This window comes from Engraulis encrasicolus, chromosome 16 (genome assembly GCF_034702125.1).
Source record: "Engraulis encrasicolus isolate BLACKSEA-1 chromosome 16, IST_EnEncr_1.0, whole genome shotgun sequence".
In the NCBI taxonomy this organism is placed as follows: domain Eukaryota; kingdom Metazoa; phylum Chordata; class Actinopteri; order Clupeiformes; family Engraulidae; genus Engraulis; species Engraulis encrasicolus.
The window spans coordinates 25,055,881-25,070,511 of NC_085872.1; the positions used below are offsets into that span (position 1 = coordinate 25,055,881).

General features: G+C 43.1%; 1 protein-coding gene across 1 annotated transcript; it reads left to right on the plus strand.

The window, feature by feature from the left end:
• Positions 1-298: 298 nt before the first annotated feature.
• cdyl (chromodomain protein, Y-like) lies at positions 299-14,618 on the plus strand. The gene is made up of 7 exons (XM_063219079.1): positions 299-489; positions 9,007-9,856; positions 10,062-10,327; positions 11,392-11,564; positions 11,675-11,885; positions 12,840-12,983; positions 14,167-14,618. Exons 1-7 carry the CDS (start codon positions 454-456, stop codon positions 14,323-14,325), a joined length of 1,839 nt encoding a protein of 612 aa, XP_063075149.1. The 5' UTR covers positions 299-453; the 3' UTR covers positions 14,326-14,618.
• The last annotated feature ends 13 nt before the right edge of the window (positions 14,619-14,631 follow it).

The window sequence follows — 14,631 nt, forward strand, 5'->3', positions numbered from 1 at the left end:
AATTAAATATTCTGTCAATAAGACATAATCACTCGTCACAATTTCGATTGTGTTTGCCCTAATAACACTCAAAACAGAATGTTAGATCCGTGCGCCCATCGGTAGGTTGAAAACCGAAGTTGTCTGAAATGAACTGCACTAAACCTAGTTTTTCAGCCAATTAATGTTGAATGTCATTGTCATTTCTAGTCATGAGACTGTTCTTCACATAGTATTGCGTTTGGCTTCCATAAACTATGAACTGGGATTGGGAAACCATGCGATTCACTCGTAGACCGGGCCAAGAGTGAGCGGCATCTGAATGCACGATTGAAAAAGTCGTAGAGCTCTAGAAGCTAGTTCTACTTCTCCTCCCGGCCCAGGCAGCTCGGGTCTGCTAGTTGGCATCCGTGGTTCTACTTGGAGAGACGCTCCACTTGTCTCCAGTTCGACACGCGCCGCGACGCATCGCTGATGGCCGCGGAGGAGCCTAGAGGAATCCTCTTCGAGGTAGGTAAATCTAACTGTTAGAAGTTTTATATAATGTGTAACCGGAAACCGGTTTTATATTTTGTAGAACCAGATTCAATGTTTGCTCCGCTGGGGTCATTATGTTGCGTAGCTACTGATTTGCCTAGTAGTCGTTGAATAGCGACAGCTAGCTAGCTTGCAAGCTAAGTGAAAAGTAAGAGCTAACGGGCTAGCTTCATTTGGTGTTTAGCTAGTAGATTTCCAACTTGGGGAACTGTTTCAAGCTAAGGTTACTTGAAGGTGTTTTTTTTCTCTCTCAGATCGGCCAGCTTGCTATGGTGCGTTTTGTGTGTATGGCTGTTCTGGTTCGTATTCTGTTGAATGGCTTGCTCGGGAAATAAATTCACTTTGATGATTAAGCGAACAGAATGTGGTGCTGTCAGAAGTGGCTTTTGCCTAGCATTTTGGGCAGTTGTTGAAGATGGGAATGAGGCCCTGATGTGGATGAAGTAGATGAAATGTGGAATATATGCTATTCTAATTGGATGATTTCATAAACTTAGTTCTACTCCTCGTTGCTGTGAATATCCATTAACCATTGAAGTGGACTTCTGTGATGGAGATTGCTAGCTTTGATTGTTAGTAGCTACAGCTGGCTCTTTGTTTCATGTTTGTAATTAACCTACTAGCACAATGCAGACTGTCTAGTCATATCCTGCTGTTCGTAATTGGAGTGCAGTAAGTTGTGTTGTGATGATGCAGAAGTTTCAATAACTCGTAAGGTTGAGTTGGGTGTTTTAGAGGAGGATGGAGGTGAATAAGAGTTGAGGTCAAGTTTGATCCCGTTACTTGTGTGGATACAACAAATGCACTGCCCGTCTGCCACCAGTACCAAAGCAGTCCGACATGTGGGCCTTTTTGTTGTCAGACCTGTCACTCGATGGAAGAGATGTCTCCCCTTCTTTCCCTGAGTTTATTTTGTCGTGCTGGCCTTACCCCATGGAGACCTGCTGCAAGGATAGTCATACATTAGGGCCTGTAGTGTAATTAAGTCAAGTCAACTGCTTTAGGCTTATGAAACAAGTTTTGATGGAAGTTAACCACTTTGTTTTTTCTGTTGTTCGCTTGTTTAGTATAACTTAGTTTCAGTTATGAATTGGTATTCTATGTAATGTAACATGTTAAGTGTTATTCTGTCACTGACACTGACAAGATGCTCTTGAAATCTGGTCCATCAAATACACATTCGTCATCCGTACACAATCATATAAAGTTATGTTGCCTATAGGGATCTTTGATTGATCAGCTGAAATGAGCAGATGCATTTGGCCTACTTCCACTGTAGACCATGACCTCTAAGCCACTACTGGTGACAAGCAAAAAAGGAAGTTCTTGACTATTATTATAAACTTTATTCACAGACTCAAGGCCCAGATAAGAACAAACAGTGCATTATAAAAGACATACAAAACATAAAAATACCCCCCCCCCTTTGGCTACAGTTATCAGCTCACTGTCATTTAGATAAAAAGAAGGGAAGTGTAGCTTTTTATCCTCCTTAGTCCTATGTCTGTAAGGAGATGGATTACCATGAAAGCCGTAATCAATAAAACGCACTAATCGCACAGTCTTTCTTCACATGTCGAGTAAAATACAGTACATTACGGATTTTGTGCATATCCCTTTTATTGTTTAGAATAGTTTTATATTTTCTCTACTCTCTTTGCAAGAATGATGGGTTCTTCTGTAAGTTACTGGTAGAGGTGGGCAACCATAGATGGCAGGGGGTAATACAGCCACAGAAAAAAAAATGAATAAGTTTTGGTACGCTTACCACTAGTCTTTCACATTGTTCTTGGTTGAACTTGACTTAATTCCAGGCCTGGTGGAATAATTCAAGTTGCTGACCTTGGGTATGGCTTGTGACCGTTTATCTTCCTTTTTAATCACACTCCAGATGTATCAATGGGGCTCTGGCCTGGGCTGGCCATGACAGGGTATTGAGCTGTGGTCCTCCATCCATACCTTGATTGACCAAGCTGTGTGGCTTGGAGCATTGTCCTACTGAAGAAGAAAAAAAAACAATTCTCAGAGTTCGGGGGCATTGTCAGAACCAGAAGGAAGCAAGTTTTGGTCCAAGATAACTTTGTATGTGGCTTCAGTCAAGTGTCCTTCATGAAGATACATTTTCCCAATTCCAGCCTTGCTGAAGCACCCTCGGATCCTCACCAATACGTGGCCAAATTTAACATCCAATCCAATACCCGGGTATCTAATGGTTGGATGGAGACCTGGAGAGGTCTACAAACCACAGTGTCTTGCATCTGCAGTGAAATTTTGCAGAGAATAGGTGATCTGAGAGAGCTTCAGCAAGGCTGGAATTGGTCAGATTCATCTTTGCAAAGGGCGTGCTACTGAAGCCACATACAAAGTTGTCTTGGAAGAAAACTTAATTCCCTCTACTCTGACAATGTCCCCCACCTCTGAGGGTTGCCTTTTTAGGCTCCAAGCCACGTAGCCTGGTCAATTAGTGTGTGGATGGAGGAGCATTAGACATAGACCCTCTCATGACCAGCGCAATCTTCAGGACTGGGACCCATTTCATGTGACTTTAAAATTGAAATGAGTTGTAGTAGGCCCTGCCGTGGCCATCTGGTAGGGCACTCGCCTGCCATGCGGCTGACCCGGGTTCGATTCCCGGGTCCTGGTCCTTTGCTGGCCCCTCCCCATCTCTCTCCCCATTCGCTTCCTGTCGGTGGAACGTAGCTAAGTATTTTTTACTTCGTTACTGTACTTAAGTAGTTTTATCTTCTGGAATTTGTACTTACTTGAGTAAAAATAAAAATGCAGACTTTTACTTTTACTCAATTACATTTTTTGACAATTACTTGTACTTTCTACTCCTTACATTTCTAGAAGAAGACTTAACTTAGTTACTAGTTACATTTATCCTAGGTTTTCCTGTTGTGTTTCGTGGATATTTGAGTAGCCTCAGCTGTGGGCAGGGAGGCAGGACCAACCCCCTCTTCCAAACTGACACCCAGACAGAAAAGATACTTTAAACAAGGCCGACAGGCGGACAACAGATGCGTCCCTCTATGCCAGTTCCAACAATGCAATTTTCCCCCCCAAACACCCCCCTGGCCTCCTCCTAACCTGTCAACGCCCCCCTGAGGATGTACTTTTTGTTTATTGGTCATCATGGACACTCCAAATAATGTGGCAGGCAGCAAAATGGCAAGACATGGCTTTATTTTTTGCAGTTTAGGCTATAATAAGCTTATTCTTGGATTTGGAAAAGAACCATATGATTTCAAATTTCACATAGATGAAGTAGGCTACATTACAAATGACCAGACATTTATTAGTATCAACCTTTAGTATCACGCCATTTCAGCATCATGTGCATGTGGGAAAGAATCTAAACATCGACAAATAATAAATAAATAAAATCGTTTGGGTGAATCATGTGCTTATGGGTTCACCCTTTAGGTGAATTATGCGCTTATTTTTCAAAACCAGCTTCACCGTCAAGGCACAAAGCAGTCTCCCGTGCCAGAGTTTACCAAATTCAAACGACTACAAAGCAATTACGAAAGACGCGTTATGTCCTGTGCTCTCTCTGAGCGCAGCGAAAAGCACCTGTGGGGTACGAGCCCGCCAACGAAAGAACCTCCCTGTAGGTTACGAGTAGGCTAACACACCGTATGTCAAATGGCCCAGATGTCTACTTGTAGTTCGAGCACCATGCTCCAATGCGCAGCGCAAACTGACTACTGAAAAGGCAGAAGTAAACTCGCTGGGAATATTAAAAGGGAGGCTCGTAGGCTACACACAGACCTCTGAACCCGAGTTTGTGGACTGGAGAAAAGCGGAGGAAAATGTGAATGTTATGAAAGAAAAAAAGCTAACCAAATGTATGTTACAGGTCCACGTTTAGAGGAAGAGCTGCGCTGCGGGTCGGTCAACTACAGTTGCATGTTGTGGAGCGTTATGCAATGCAAACGCCCCTCTATCCACGCACAAAGGAAAATGTAAATGTTTTGAAAGGAGAAAAGCTATAACCAAATGTTACAGGTCAACGTTTAGAGGAAGAGCTGTAGGCCTATGCGCTGCGGGTCGCCTGTCAACTAACTACGGTTCCATGCCGTGGAGCGTTATGCAATGCAAACGCCTCTCTATCCGAGCACAAACATCTGTGTCAAAAACTGCCTGCCGACTTCTAAATCGTTCATTTCCGCGAGTTTCTGACGAACCAAAATAAAGTTGCCTCCCATTGTCCAAACGCAAAACAATGGCGAAAATTGAATGCCCCCCTCAGTTGTCTCACAATGCCAACTGCCGTCTTGCCTGTTTGGTAATATGTTCTGGCTTGCACGCATTCGCTCCGGTCCAAAATGGCAACTCTGCCGCCTTGTGGCCACAGTAAGGAACAATTGGCTTGCACGCATTCGCTCCGGTCCAAAATGGCAACTCTGCCGCCTTGTGGCCACAGTAAGGAACAATTGAAGGAATGCGTTTCAGACGAATGCGTTTCAGACGGACGGACGGACGGACAGACAGACCCTCTTATAAAGATGCTGGGACGCATCTAAAAACATTAACAGGACTCCATAGTCATGTTCAAATAGAACCGAAAACCGTTGCAGAAACTTTTTTCTATTGGATCAAGTAGGCAGACATGGAGAAAGACAGACACAGAGAAAGACAGCCATTGCGCAAGTACTTGTACTTTTGTACTCAAGAAGTAACTTACATTTAAAAGTTAGTAGTACTTAGGACTTTTTCTTAAGTACATTTTTCTGTGTACAACTTTTACTTTAACTTGAGTATTTTTTTAGCAGGGTAACTTAGTTCTTCTCTAAGTACACAACTTCAGTAACTTACTTCTTCCACCTCTGCTTCTGTCTACCTCTCATACTGTCCTGTCCATAATAAAGTCTAAAAAGACCAAAGCATATCTTTAACATTACTCCATGACTGCAACTCATTTCGTTTTCTTTCTTTAGAGGCGACTAACCCACCTGTATGTGTTACTCCTGGGGTACTCATGTCGGGTGGAGGGCACTCTTCCTTACCATACTCTAGCATTACTTTATTACAATTTATTTCAACCTTTTTAAGTCAAATTATCTCTGAAATGGCTCAAAAACTAAACACATAATTTCAGGTGTTGTTCAAGACGTTGTAGGCTAGGTTTAGAAAAGATATGGGCCATTTAATACATTCTATTGTACATGCATCATCTGAATCATCTGAGTCATTGGATGAATCGTTATCCAATTTCACTTACAGGCTTTTCTTACATTAAAGCACAAAAATATCATTTTAGAGATATTTTCCATTCGTCACACTACTTTCAACAACATAAGATGGAAAACATGCCCTGTCGGCTCAACCTTGGAATTGGAGCTCTTTGACATCCTTGTTATAGAAAACAAATAACCAATATTTTGTGGCCTGATTCTTTCCATATAATCTATAGTTAAGTTACTAGTCTATAGTATATGGATTTTTTAAAGAATGGGCAAAAAAACTTGCATCGTCCAGGAACTAGTCAGCTGGATCAAACAACAATGTGATGGTCAGGGATGGGACTTTTGAATATTTGATATTTGAATTTAGAATTAGTCGCATTTTAAATGTCGGTCTCAAAATCCACTCTCATAAAAATGCAGACCCCATTTATGGGTGCACTGTGTAATATTTTAAGCAGCTTATTTCCAGAATTCATACTGCCCATTCACAAATTTAAACTTTTTCATGAATACCTACCACCGCAATCAAATTTTAAGTATTCATTATGACTGTGAAAATGGCATTTTTCTTACATGAAAAGGTGATCCTCTCCATAGCCCGCCATTTTTAATTTCCATAACATTTTCCAGACATTTTGAGATGCAAAACTTAATGTACTTTGGCAATATTAGTAAACATTAGTTAATTATTTAGTAAGCTTAAATAGTCATACATAAAAGATCAAATTTGGCAGTAGGCAGCATAGTTTCAATGAGCAGCAAAGTTGTAATAAGTTTACCTGTTCTGACCACCATTCTACACAGTGCACCTTTTTAAAAATTCTGTATGGGCCTCCCTTACAGACCCCGTTAGAGTTTGTAAACAGGTATGACGTAATTTGGCTGCGTGCGCACCGCTGCCTCAAAATCGTCACTTGTACAGAGACTCGACATGTGTTTTTTCCTAAATAAGTTAACGGATGCTCGCGCTAACCTCAAATATGCAGTGGGCACCACGGACACGGGTATTCCTGGTGATGTCATCAGTCCAGTCAGCAGTTTAATGTCTTGTAACAACAATCTCCTATGCTTCTGGAACAGCCTCTTCCCTCTCAAAATAGCATAACCAATGTACTTTTTCGGAATCTCTATTTTTTTTATCAACGTACACGCTTCAGAACGGCAGTTTTTCTCTCTTTAGTGTCTACACTGTCACCCAGTATTACGTGGGTTAAAGACGTCCAACATGTCCTTCAGTGCAACGGATACTTTTGCTTACTGTAAATGCAAAAAAAGAGGGGTTTTTTAAATTATTTTTTTGGCTTGGCTTGAATGCATTCAGTTTTCAAAAAATTGTTTTGAAATTTCATGTTTTAGTAAGCAATAGCATCTGTTAGCACTGAAGGACAGTGTCATGTTGGACGTCCCACATACAGAATCACCACTCCCAAGTTTACCCATGCCTGGAGTTCTCCTAGTGGCCGCTGTCGAGACACAGCTCGCTGCAGCCCGTTCTTTCTGAATGGAGTCTGCACTCCCCCTAGAGTGCAGTACCACCCAGAAAAGTGGAGTCTCTCGTAATATCCTTACAATATCTCTGGTGTGTTTGAGTCAACGATGCGCACGCATTCATGAGGACGTCGACTCTGAACGGGTCTACTGTGTTAGGTGACAATGAAAAATTAATGTAAAGCTTAATTAATTTTCAAAATTTGCTTAGCAAATACGAATGGATCAACTTTAATGAAAGGCGTGTCAGAGTCCCACACACACTGATAACAGCCAGGAAGAATAATATCCAAATATTATTCGAATAGTAGCCATCGAATGGTGTGTTTGCCAAAATCCCCATCCCTAGGAGGGGCAAGGGTTAGAATCACAAGTATTGGAGGATTGGAAAACCCTCAACAACAGAGCAGGTGTGAAGTTGTGAATTATCTCAAAGCCGATGTAGATGTGTCATTTAGTTTACCGGGTCATTTTTACTTCAGTGCAGATTTTCGGAAGAATCACTAGACGGCTATTGTTGAAGTTTACCGTCTTGGTCTCTACTTCTTGCATGTTCAAAATCCGAGTCAAAGGAATCAAAAACTCCAAAAGCCAAATTAATCTATTTATTTTCTAAAATTACCAAATAACAAAATGACCACCACTGGTAATATCCAGAATACCAGCAATGGCCCATACACAGTAAACACTACAGCTTTCCAGAACTGCAGAGTCTATTACATAAAAATGACAGTGACAGGGAAAGCATTACAGAACGTTCCGGAGGTCCTAACCTTCTCTCGCCCTGACCGATAACAAAAATTAGGACCTACTGAATATCCCCTATCTGTTGGTATTTATGGTTTGTGGGTGTATGGGTGTGGTTATGTGTAAGCAATTACGTGATTTGTTAGTTAACCCAGAATATGCCTAATCTGTGTCGATTGTAAGCTGCTGTCTTCATTTCCGGGTGGGCCTTGATTTCATCACTCTAGGTCTTCATGACCTCATCTGTGGACTTCCTGAGTTCTGCAACTTTAATCAAGCAATACACATACAACAGCACATTCTTTTGACATATTTGAGGGTCCTTGGCTCTGAAAAGATTGAAATCCAATGTTAGTCGTTTGCCCATTGTCACCTACTCCTGGCCTCCTAAAAAGGATTAAGTCAAATAGTTTCGCTTCTGAGGGACATCACTGTATCCTGTGCAGAAAGAATGATACTTCAAGGAGTTTGGTATGGACTTCAGACTTATTCAGAAAATAAGCAATCAGTTAATCAAACATCACATGACAGCTTTCAGCTTGTCTCACAACAATGTTTGATGACCTCTGTAGGCTCTCCTAAAAAGAATGGGCAATTACTCAATATCCTCATCTCATGATTGTCACATGGGGTCATTGGGCCTACTCAATGGTTTGAGTGCCCACCAACAAGACACATTTATTTTAATGTTTTTTAATCATAACCAAATATTGTAGGATTTCCTGCAAACACAAATGAATACCTGAACAACTTGCTGTAAGACAATGCATTATATTTCAGGACCTCAGAATCTAGCCTATTTTCCAACACTATTGAGAACTGGTTTACATCCCAAACATTTGGTAGACTTTTTTTTACCTCTTTAACTGTCCTGTCTTACACTTTTAATGTCAGTCTATAAATGCCAGTCAGTCCTGTCAGTCCTGTGTATGTCTATGTCCTGGCATGGTATAGCGAGAGAAACGTAATTTCATTTTCCTTATGACTTGTGCATATCAAGAAAGTGACAATAAAAGGCGACTTGACTTGCTGATTTGTCCTAATTTCAATTTCCACATTGCAGGTTGACAAAATCCTAGATAAACGCAGGAACAGGAGGGGCAAGTTGGAATACCGGGTCCGGTGGAAGGGCTATGGCTTTGATGAGGACACCTGGGAGCCGGAAACACACCTGGCAGAATGCACCGAGATTATTGAGGAGTTCAACCTGCAGCTGCGTGAGAGGCAGCGGGACAATTCTCTTATTCGCTCCACTCGAGGTTCACAACGCGTCCGTACCATCCAGTCCCCCACCTGCTCCTCAAGCGACACCAATGGTGCACGAAAGCGCATCCGACCCCATAGCTCCAGCCTCAGCGTTGGCCAGTCGCCACTCCCAGGAGAGACGGAGAACACTTTCCCCATTAGCTCCACCAATCAGGAGCAGCAGCAGCGCTGTTCAGGTGTGAAGGACTGTAATACTGACATGTATAAACACAGACACCAACAGCAACAACTGCAGCAGCAGCAACAGCCGCCAACTCCGGCATCGCCACCAAACCAAAATTACAGACAATTGGGTGCTGACGCTCACAGCGTGGCTGGTTCAGGATCGACTTCATCACGCAACATATATTTACGCCACATGGACCTCGCCAAGTCCGGGATCAAAATCCTGGTGCCTAAAAGTCCCATGAACACTCGTGCCGACTCTGAGGAGTCGCCGAGTGAGGCGGCCCAAGGCCTTGAGCAGGGGGGCCAGGAGCCCGACTCGGTACCTCCGGAGGTGGCCTTTTTGGAGATGTCACCGGGCTGCCTTCTGAGTCCCGGGGAGGAGAGAGCACGCATGGGCACACGCCCTCGCAGGCAGACCCCCTTGTCTGCGCCAGAGATTCCCATAACACCAGCTGCTATGCATGCACTCAATAGAGAAGGTAGTGTATGACTTAATTATATGTAGATGAAAAATATGGAAAATGGCTTTAACTCTACAGTATTTTGTTGAAATCGTATTGCCTATGACCGCTATCAAACTGGCTCATTGTATTTTAACACATTGTTATTTTATAATTATTGATGGCGTTTTATTCATCTTCAGTTCAGACAGTCATTGCGTCCTTGTTCTTTTTTCCCCACAAGGCAACTCCACCTTCGTGGAGACCCCGCCAGCTAATGGGACTGCAAGCTTGCCGAGCGCAGTCACCCCGGTGGCTAGTTCCCATGCAGGGAGTGGGAAGCGGCGGTTTGAAGAGCGCACAGCAGCCTTCGACAAGCGCTTGAGAGTCAGCGTCCGTCAGACCGAGAGTGCCTACCGCTATCGAGATATAGTGGTGAAGAAGCAGGATGGCTTCACACACATACTGTTTTCTACCAAATCCACAGAAAACAACTCTCTAAATCCAGAGGTGAGCAAAATATTACTTGTGTTGGGCAGTCATGAACAAACGTGGTGGTGGTACAACAACGTAGCGGCTGAACCAATGTAAAATTGACCTTAAAGGATAACTTCTGCCAATTTCAATATTGTATTGCTCACGCTACCCTTGACTTGTCAGTACACAGTGATGCTGCATTTTTTGACTCAGTCCTTTTCGAGATCTGAGCTATTCTAATGGGGGCAGAATTTGTTTACATTAAAAACTTTCTTAATATAGGCCCACTCCAAATACTATCCCAAAATGTATCACTGTTTGCTAGTTGTCTGTTGATGTTGCATAATCTTTTGGATGTTATTGGGAATAAATCAAGATGTTTTTTCTGAAATGTAAACAAACGCCTGCCCCCATTACAATGACCAGGATCTCAGAAAATGCAGAAGAGACTGACAAGTCCAGGGTAGTGTAAGCATTACAACTGCATGTCGAAATTGGCAGAAGTTATCTTTTAACAGTCCTTTGCCGACCCGTCCCCGTCTCTTTCCCACACACTTCCTGTCCATATAGTCACTGTCCTATCACACAAATAAAGGCAAAGAGCAGGAAAACAATATTGAAAAAACAAAAATTTCCCCTAAGATACGCTACCCATGGAAGTAAATGGACAGTGGACCATGGATGTACTAGGGATGTAAATGATCGATTAATTCATTAATTGTCAGTTGATTGACTGATTAATTGATGAGCGGTGTTTTTTTCTCTCCCACATCTCAATTCCTCCCCCCAAAAAACCCTGATTAAATAAAAAAAAATGAGATTATAAATATTCTATTTATATTCTGTAATCCAAAATTGACTGAAATGTTCCAAACCTTCACACCCCTTCTTCACACCCACCTCGTCAAGCGCATTTCACCTGGGTCTCTCGCCAGTTGAGTTGACGAGTTGCCTCAGTATCGTCAAAGTTGGCTAACATGCCTACTGACCAGAATGCATCAGACTGCAGTCACAAGTTGTTGTTTTTTTCCTTTGTTAACCAATACTGAATACTTCTCGTGTGTATCTGTGTGCGTGTGTTTGTGTGTGCTGTCCAGGTGATGAAGGAGGTACAGAGTGCTATGGCGACTGCAGCGGCTGACGATAGCAAGTTGTTGCTATTGGGCGGTGTAGGAAGTGTTTTTTGTAGTGGTCTAGACCTAATGTACTTAATACGACGCCTCACTGACGACCGCAAGAAAGAAAGTGCTAGAATGGCGGAAACGATAAGGTACACAGCAGTATGTCCTGAAACATACAGTATAAACTTGCTAAATGTGTTGTTGTTTTACATGCAAATGATGGTGAATGCCACATTTTCTCATGTCTCCCTCTTGCCAGGACATTCGTGAACACATTCATCCAGTTTAAAAAGCCCATTGTTGTAGCGGTGAACGGGCCTGCCATAGGCCTCGGGGCCTCCATATTGCCCTTGTGTGACGTCATCTGGGCCAACGAAAAAGCATGGCTACAGACTCCGTACACCAGCATCGGACAGACGCCTGATGCCTGCTCGTCCATAACCTTCCCTCTCATCATGGGCGTTGCCGCGGTCAGTTGGCATTTCCCCACATTTCATTAGAAGTGGTAGTTAATTGCATTGTAACCAGGGCCCTAAATTAAAGATTTTCACCACCAGCCAAAATGGCTAGTAGATGAATCTTGCTAGCCAAACACATACTCATTAATGGGTCAAAGTGGCTAGTAAATTGGACTTTTCTACTGGCCAAAATGAAATTTCACCAGCATTTGGCCAGTTGGCTGGTGTTAATTTAGAGCCCTGATTGTAATGCCGTCACATCACTGCATTTAGAGGCCTTCCCTCCTACTGTGCGCTTTGTTCTTAGTACTGCTGGAGATAGATGACACATTCAGACCACAATTTGTAATTCAATATTCGTCATTTTGTTGTGTGTTTGAAGTCTGTTGTACTATATGATCGTCATCATGGGTCGTGTTATCTAGGTGTGCATTCCAATATGCACACTCCCGTCCTCCGCTTGTAGCCTCGCGTTTTGCTGATGCTCCGCTTCCATTTAGAAAAGAATAGTTTCCCGCTGTCAGCTTATCCACAATAACTTTTGGGGGACTCGTCACAAGTGAGGACGGAAGTCTGCATATTGGAATCCACCCTAGGGAGTGCATTCCAATATGCACACTCCCGTCCTCCACTTGTGCTTGTGGCCTCGCCCCGCCTCCTGGCCCCTCCTCTGTGGAGAAAACAATAAAGTTTCCCCGCTGTCAGGCTAGCCAAAACAATTTTTGGGGGACTGTTCATTCACCATCCAGTTTGCAAATGAGAAAATGACTTTACAATTGAGCTTTTGCAAGATATTGAAATATAATGCTGTTGTCAGTGATGTCGTCATGACCTATTACTTCCTGGTACGAGGCCAGAAGCACAAGTGGAGGACGCAAGGTCGCATATTGGAACGCACTCTAGGTGTTTTTTTCTCATCCGTTTCCTCCCACCGTCTCTTCCACTTTCCTGTCACCCGTGCTGCAGGCCAATGAAGTGCTGCTGAGTGGGAGGAAGCTGACGGCCCAGGAGGCATGTGCCAAAGGACTCGTCTCCCAAGTGCTCTGGCCAGGCACCTTCATGCAGGAGGTCAAAATGCGCATTAAAGAGCTAGTCACGTGTAATTCCATTGTAAGTCATCCTTAATTTAGTTTGTTTATTTTTAAATTGTTTTCCTTCTTGTGTATGGCATGGCATTCCATCACAGTGTACACACTTGCATTTACACCATATGTGGGTTTTTTCGATGACCTTTCTTTGTGGAATGTGTCAGTTTGTGCTTAATATTCAAAAGACAATTAATAACCCCTACTATGGCTCTAGCAGTAGGGCCCTGGGCTGCTATGCCTGCGACCCGGGTTCGATTCCAGCCCGGGTCCAATGCCGATTCTTTCCCACATCTCTCCCATTCATTTCCTGTAACTCCTTCACTGTCCTGTCATAACATTAGACCTATAACTTTTTTTTTATATAAAGGCAATTAAGAGCTATTGTCCAATCATTATTGGCTTCTACACAAATATGAGAAATGAGGTGGGACTAACAACCTTACTGAGTTCATATCAAAGACTGCCACTTGTACATTATATCCTTTCATGTACCATGTTCAGTAGATGCATCTAGTGTGTAAGGTAGAGATGTACAGGATCCAAGATCTGGTTCCGCATCCGGAAGGATAATAGGGTTTTTCAGACTATCCGGATCCGGCAGGATCTCATGCAGTGGATCCGGTATCCGGCAGTTACCTAAAAATCAGGATCTGGGGCATCTCTGCTTTTTACGTAGCCTAGGCTTTTCAGTCAGTCTTTCACAACCTCAATCGCTGCATGGAGTGAAAGCCCTTTGGAAGCGGCAGTTGAAGGCAGTGTGGCAGTAAGCCAATTAGTCTTAAAATAGTTTGCGCCAACATAATAAAAATGGCCCACGTGTGCGAGTTGGCTATGTGTTTCACCCTTTCGTAAGATCCGGTATCCGGTTCCGGATCCGGCAGGATCTTAAGCAGTGGATCCGGTATCCGGCAGGATCCTAAAAATCAGGATCCGGTGCATCCCTAGTGTAAGGCATCCGTACTGTAGTTCAGATGGACACTTTTTAACATCACTCCTGATTTGAACATCATTTGTCGTGAGTTGTTTTGTAAAGTACACCCGACTGAAACTTTTGTACAGGTGCATCGTACAGCCATATCCATAATCCCATTTGTCTTTTTTCTTTTCCTCCCTTTTCTTTTTACTTTGTTTTTTGTTTTTTTGTTTTGTTTATTTTGCTTTCTCCGCTCTTTATTCATCCACTGGCTGTTGTGGCGGTGCTGTAGGTCCTGCGGGAGTCCAAAGCACTGGTGCGGAACTCCAGCCGAGGTGTCTTGGAGCAGGCTAATGAGCGCGAGTGCGAGGCACTGAAGAGGGTCTGGGGCTCAACCCAGGGCTTGGACTCCATCCTCAAGTATTTACAGAATAAAACGGACGAGTTCTAAACTGGAGAGATGAAGAGAGGCAGACTGCCTGCAGCCTCGAACCGGGCCGCCCTGCCGCTCGTTTGCTGCCCAAGAGGTCCTAGAAAGCCTTAAGTGCCTAGAGGGAACAGTTATGAGTTAAAGTTTGTTTTGTCTTCTCAATGTTATGTTAAATGGTAATGAATCCCACTTCAGAGTGTGATGGTGGATGGAACTTTCAGTTTTGCACTTTTTGGGAACTTGGTTCGTCTGAATATTTCTGTTTCGTATTGTTATTGTATTGCAAAATACAATAAAGTTGAAATTTAAATTCATTCCCTGTTAGTA

Bases quoted from the DNA above. Each gene is read 5' to 3' on its own strand.
- cdyl (XM_063219079.1), top strand. From the start codon at position 454: ATGGCCGCGGAGGAGCCTAGAGGAATCCTCTTCGAG. The intron at 11,886-12,839 runs GTCAGTTGGCAT...CCCGTGCTGCAG, and splicing joins TCATCATGGGCGTTGCCGCG to GCCAATGAAGTGCTGCTGAG. The intron at 12,984-14,166 runs GTAAGTCATCCT...GCGGTGCTGTAG, and splicing joins TAGTCACGTGTAATTCCATT to GTCCTGCGGGAGTCCAAAGC.